This window comes from Puma concolor, chromosome A1 (genome assembly GCF_028749965.1).
Source record: "Puma concolor isolate L17-30 chromosome A1, mPumCon1.1.hap2, whole genome shotgun sequence".
Lineage (NCBI taxonomy): Eukaryota > Metazoa > Chordata > Mammalia > Carnivora > Felidae > Puma > Puma concolor.
Window position 1 is genome coordinate 200,404,013 of NC_141667.1, and position 7,038 is coordinate 200,411,050.

General features: G+C 35.0%; 1 protein-coding gene across 7 annotated transcripts in view; it reads left to right on the forward strand.

Moving 5' to 3' along the window:
- Window positions 1-3,677, forward strand: part of PCDH9 (protocadherin 9) — a 929,525-nt gene extending 925,848 nt beyond the window's left edge. For all 7 annotated transcript variants that reach the window (XM_086710819.1, XM_025924173.2, XM_025924176.2 and 4 more), the window contains one exon: window positions 1,426-3,677. In XM_086710819.1, coding sequence (XP_086566945.1) covers window positions 1,426-1,799 — 374 coding nt within the window. In that variant the 3' untranslated portion in view covers window positions 1,800-3,677. The remainder of the gene's footprint in view (window positions 1-1,425) is intronic.
- The last annotated feature ends 3,361 nt before the right edge of the window (window positions 3,678-7,038 follow it).

The window sequence follows — 7,038 nt, forward strand, 5'->3', positions numbered from 1 at the left end:
ATACATTCCAATCAATGGATTAAGTGTTTTAATTGTTGATGAGGCAAAGTTGCAGAAATGTTTTCTTCATTTTCTTCTACATTTTTATTCTGGTGACTATTTTGAAAATGCTTTTTGCCTCAGCCATTCTTGCCTCTCCACTTAACCTCCTTCGTAAAATCAATTCCTAATTTCCAGCCTATCACTTATCACTTGACTGTTTAATCAAGGGGAAAGAAAACAAAACAAAACAGTTTTTTCCTAAATCATTTGGCTGTTGTTTTTCAGTAAAGGGCTAATTTCCTCTTTATATAATCAGAAAAGAGTTTACTTTTGAAATGAAGGTTAAAATATATGTTCTAGATTGCCTGCTAGGAAAAACACGCAAACCAATAGATAAATATCTACAATGACTTTTTCCCCCCTGAATATTAGACTCCATGTGATCCAATTTGCAACTTAGCTAGACTTTCATTCTAGTGAATTTATTTAATACACTTAGAAATATAGAAAATAGTTTAGGCTTGTCGGCACCTGCGTGGCTCGGTCGGTTAAGCGTCCGACTTCGACTCAGGTCATGTTCTCGTGGTTCGTGGGTTCCAGCCCCACGTCAAGCTTTGTCCTGACAGCTCAGAATCCGGAGCCTGCTTCAGATTCTGTGTCTTCCTCTCTCTCTGCCCCTCCCCCCACTCACGCTCTGTCTCTCTCTCTCTCTCAAAAGTAAATAAACATTAAAAAATTTTAAAAGAAAAGAAAATAGGTTAGGTTTGGAAACAACCAAATGCTGTCTTTGAATGCAAATGACTTCTTTATTTACTTGGATTTCAGAATGCTTGCAGCAGACCAGGTGTTCCTTTAGTAATACACACAGTTAAAATATGCTTTAATTTTTTTTAATTTAAAAATGTTGCACAATTACTTTTGTGTGGTTTTGTATAAAAATAACATGTTTTTATGGAAAACTGATATTTTATATAATCATTTAGAGTATTTATTTTTTAATATTATATTTCAAGTATTTTGTTTTTATGGAGTTGTACATTTACATATTTACATATTTTTCAACATCACACATAAAAATTTTCGACTCTTCATAATTTTTCATGAATAAGGGCTTTTTGTTGAGAATTAGATGGTAAATCAGTAACAATACATACTCGACAGAAACAGTTGATCAGAAATGGTGTCTTGTGGGTATATCTGTTTACTCATGTCTGTTTCTCAATGTAAATGAAGGCTGAAGGAAAGAGATGATTCTTACTTCCACAACAAGGAATTCGATTCTTTCTGTTCCTCTTAAAAGACTTAATTCTTTGAATTGCGTAACTTATTATACTTTCATAAGAAAATGAAATCACCAATGCACTTCTTCTCAAAGGTGACAATTTTAAATTACAGTTCTAACCACTTTCTTTTCTTATTTTCTCTGTCTCTTGCCCTCTGTAGATGGGCCTTTGGGTCCCCGAGGATTAGCTGAAGCCACAGAGATGTGCACTCAAGAGTGCTTGGTTTTGGGTCACTCTGATAATTGCTGGATGCCTCCTGGCTTGGGCCCATATCAACACCCTAAATCTCCTCTCTCAACCTTTGCACCCCAGAAAGAATGGGTCAAGAAGGACAAGCTTGTGAATGGGCACACCCTTACCAGAGCCTGGAAAGAAGATAGCAACAGGAACCAGTTCAATGACCGTAAGCAGTATGGCTCCAATGAAGGCCATTTCAACAATGGCAGCCACATGACAGACATTCCTCTGGCAAATCTGAAGTCTTATAAGCAAGCAGGAGGTACTATTGAGAGTCCGAAGGAGCACCAACTCTAAAAAAAAAAAAAAAGGCTATATGGGACCTAATAACTTTAATCTAAATAGACATGCTAATACTGTGTGTGTCAGAGCTTTATGTATTCAATAGATCTCTATAACTATGCCCCTTTATAGCAGGGATATCCATAACTTTGTGTTAGCACCATGGAGGATACAATATTTTACAACATAAAAAAGAAGATAGTTCTACTAGCCATGTGATCTTGTTTACTAGAATTGATTAAACTCTCCAGAGATGATCACTCCATTGTGCAAATATCTTTTTTTCTTTTCTTTCTTTCTTTCTTTCTTTCTTTCTTTCTTTCTTTCTTTCTTTTTTTTTTTTTTTTTAATTGCATTTTACTTTTGACCCTGGACTGCTGCTATGAACAATAGAATATGCATTTGGAGAGTAAGAGAGTTCCATGGATTAGAGTGACTGACAAACATATCCAGTTAGAAAATTGTGCTCTTTTTGTCATTGATTTGTGCTGGGACTGCTATACTTGACATTATACTTCAAACGAAACTTAAAAAGATTAAGCATTAAACCTATTGTGCTGTTAACAACGTTAGTGGATACTTGTAAGTCAATCAGTGTTAAAGTATTTGTAAATAGAAGCAAGTTATTATTAACAACTTTTGTGTACTTACAACGTTCACCTAAAAAATGTTGTAGCATAATTCCGTGTTTTATGGTTGCTTCTTTCCTTTTTCTTAATTTGCCTCTTTGTCGTTATTTTTGTTGTTTCTTTCAGTGAGGTGTTTCTGCGTTAGTAGTCTGTCTTGACACACATTGTTCAAAGGATCTCAAACGCTTGTGTTTAAAAAAAGGTTCTGGAATCCTGCTTCTTTTGTGATTGCTTATGATGCTGGGATTCTATAAAAAATAAAGATAAAATGAAAACCTTATATAAGAACAGGACTTCTGCAAAAGCTTGGAAACTCAGAACCTATTTTCTTGACATCCTTGTTTTCAAAGTAGGCGAAAGCAAAATCACTTAATCAGTAGCATTAAGTGTGAGAGTAATGGGAAAGTGTTATCCTTCAGCAAGTAATACAATATCCTGTGCTTGTCACTCATACAAAACTAATGTATCAAAATTAGCATATATTGAAGAAAAATTACTATTCAAAAATAGTTTCAACCGGGCAAGTGTGTGTCTACAACTTTGTTGAAATGGCAGAGTTTGTGTTGATCCTCATATACAATAATGTTGTTGTAACACAAGTGTTAGACCATAGCCACAAAATATTTAATGTGTTGTGCCTTCATGATGTAACAGAACATTCTCCAGGTAGGCTAGTTGGGGGAAACAAAGGGATAAATCTCTAATTATTGCTGTTTAACTGTTTGTTATCATAGTCGGTCAATGCCTGGCAGGTACCAGCATCTTGTCACTTAGGTCCAACCAACAGAGTGACAACAAATGTTCATAAGATCTCAGTTGCACGTGCAAACAAATCCAAATTCGAACATTCTTAGGAGGTTTTTGTTAAGGCATGACAGATGATTTAAACAAATAAATAGCATGCAACAAAATGTCTTTATTGAAAGAAGTGAAAGTTATCTTAATGCCACGGTTCAACATCAGTTTAAAAGTAAAAAAAAAATAAAATAAAAAATAAAAAAAAAGGTTTGCTAATCTGATAGTTAATTTGTTCTTACCAAAAATAAAATTACTTTGTAAATAGCAATTCACGTTTTTCCACAGTATAATGGAAAATAATGGGTAGGGGTGCATTGCTTATTGAAGTACATTTTTGTCGGTTTGTGAGGGGTGTTTGATGACTTTGACAGAATCAATATCTAAACAATTATCCTTGTTACTGCTTTGCCAGTTCTACGTTATTTACAATTATTCAGCTCTTGCAATAAATGTTCTGAATTCCTGATTGTAGTGTGTTAATTCTTGGTCAACCTCCAAAGTGATAATTTCTACTCTAATTGTTGGATAAATATATGTGGGTAAATCAGCTCTTAATTAGAAATCAAGGCGGACTTCTGAGGGGTTTAATACCTATGTTCTGAAAATACGATTTCAAAGAGTTAAACTTCTGGTCTATGAAATCATTTTCTAGAGAAATTCATGGAGAAGTTCAGTTCACTTTCTAGTCAAGATTCATGCAAGTTTTATCAAACTGAGATCCCAAGTCCAGAAAGCTGGCAGGTAGACTAGTAAGTGAGGTTATTTTATTGTTGGCCAAGGCAGAAGAGAACTATTCTGGGATTAAGGCCTTGAAAAAGGGCTAACACGTCATCTGTATTTCTTTCAGATAGGAAAATAGGCACAGAAAGCTGTCAAGGAGAATAAGACGTACTCATACATATGCCGTGTGTTTATTTCTCCAGAGAACACCTGGATCGATTTTCATTCGTGTTGGGGTTTTAGGGGAGGTAAGGAAGCCTGACTCTCCCTCTAGAGCTTTTTGTAGCAATGGGAAATAAGATTCAGGAGTTAGAGACACAGAGATAAAGATACTTGCTTGGACTGTGGCTGGATGTGAAACTGTAACCCTTCACCTGTGAATAAGCCAGACTCACCCATGACTGTGAGGCACACCATAGAACCTCTGTGTTTTCTTCAGAGGGTGCGGCCTGCCCCAGGACACAGAGAATGAATGAATCCTGAAAACATGTCACTCTGGAAAAGATAAAGTCCATGCCTGTACAGTCTTTCTTCATTTTGTTATCAGATAAGTCATTCTCCTCTGCTTTTAACAGTAAAGTGTGAGAGAAATTAAAACAATTTCTTTTATAGTTCTCCTGCCCATAGAGTCGAACTATTCAAATAAAAAATAAAGACATAAAAACGGAACCAAAAAAAGTGCAATAGTTCTCCTCTCTATGAACAACCTTCACAAGTGTGGGAAAGAAACTCCTCATCCCCTCCATATTTCTATGAATAAATACAACAATATCTAGTCTTATCAAGACATTCAGTTATATGCTTTGTGAAATTTTAGGGTTGATAATATCACGAACCAAAATGAAGGGTTTATCAAGTAAATAAAAGAGTACATTCATAATGACTGTTGTTCAAGTATTGTCCACATTGTTTAATTGTGGAGGCATTGACTATTATGAGTCTTTATTTATCTGGAAATTAAAGCCATTTACATTTCCTAGAAAAGCACACCTATATGAAATCTATAAAGATAATGACTTCTAGAGTGATTATCAAATATTATGATGCTATATATCAATGGTTTTAAGGCAGGTATAGAGATAAACTTTAGAAAGCTGATTGTGACCTATGAGCATTTCTACACATACTCTAACATAAAATATATATTTAAATAATGGTCATTCATTAACAGACAACTGAGCACTCATTTTGTTGTACTGATGCTATTCAGCAGATCTCATTCATCGTCAAGTGGTGTTCCCTCCCCCATCATTCCTTAGCTAAAGCTAGAAATGCAGCTGAGGCCCCAAAGCCCTTATAGTATTTATTAAACTCTCTTGGCTAGACGCCAGGGATGGCTAATTATTATTAGTGAGGAGTGTTGGCAGCCAGGGATGAAAGGGATGCCTTGTCGGTTTCAATTCTAATGTGGATGCCAGGGTGTTGCTTTGTAAGAGGGCAAACCAAACTATCAAAAGGAGGAGGGGTGTTGCCAGTTTAAAAATGCTTCATTGTTCTGCTTTGTTTTAAACAGAGCTGATCTTCTCTCCCTGAAGGAAGCTCCTTCATTGGTTCTTTTGGGAGAGAGTGCTTTCAGATTCTCCCAGTGTTCTTAAAGGCACAGTGATCACATAATGAACTTTCTATGTACTGTTCCTTCCTATTCACAACTACCGAAGTTTTAGTAGATATCAACTGGCCTTTTCACTGTTGAGAAAATATATAATTATTCTCTTAGTATTGAAATATCTTTGTAAGGTGAATACTATTAAAACATGACTATCATAATAATATTTATTTCACATCCAGTTCACTCAAAGTATAAATTAATGGGTATCCCAAAAATATCAGTTTTGCGTTCTCTTGATCCTACCATCATCTGTTTTAAAACATTAAATAAGGGGGCGCCTGGGTGGTTCGGTCGGTTGAGCGTCTGACTTCAGCCCAGGTCATGATCTCACAGTTCGTGAGTTTGAGCCCCGCATTGGGCTCTGTGCTGACAGCTCAGAGCCTGGAGCCTGCTTCTGATTCTGGGTCTCCCTCCCTCTCTGCCCCATCCCCACTCATGCTCTGTCTCTGTCTTTCTTAAATAAAACATTAAAAAAATTTACAAAAAAAACATTAAATAAGGACTATACTGTCTATTTTTATATATGCGTTTGATTTTCTTATGTCTTAAGATTCTTAAATAGCACCCCCACATACATGGAAATGAGTTCCGTCCATATTTTTGTTATCCGAATGTATTACATTGTTCTTGAAGCTTTATAGTAAAAATGTCTTTAGAAATATTCTTTCATTTTTTATCCTTAGATTTTTCTTTAAAGTCTTCTGGTTGTATTCTTATTAGCATATATACAACACAATTATTATTGGGCTTATTCGATGCCAGATATTATAGAACTCATGTATTTTGAAAATATGTTCAACTACAGTGATTTTTCAGATAGTATCAGTACCATTTAAATTCAAACCCTGTCTTTTCTGGACCTTTGTTGTTCTTCTTAAACTTTTTTTATTGAGATACAATTGGTTTCAGGTATACAACATGATTCACTATTTGTATATATTGCAAAATGATCTCCACAACATCTAGTTAACAGCCATCACCACCCATAATTATAATTATTTTTCTTGTGACACCTTTTAATATTTTCTCTCTTAGCAGCTTTCAATTATACAATACAATATTATTAACTATAGTCACAATGCTGTGCATTATCTTTATGGTTCTTCTGTTCTAACAAGTGTTTATGTTTTCACTTCCAAATTCATCATTAGTTTTGGCATCATTGACATCATCCTGGACAATGATACTCAATTACAGTAATAAAAATGTTCACCTTGGAACTCTAATACAATTAAGGTGTGCTGTGATATAGTATCAGGTGATTCTAAGTGAAATTTCACTTTTTTATATTTCACGTCGTTACATCCATTTTGTTTTAACTGTTCATATCAGCCATTGGAGTCATTATTATTTTGTATATGAAGCATTTTTGCTTTCTGAAGAAAAATAAATCATGAAAAGATTTAGGGTACCGTTATATACATTCTCCATTAAATTCATAGACCCCAAACATACTTCGATGTCAGTATAACCAGCAACTTGGCCTCAGTGGCAGGGC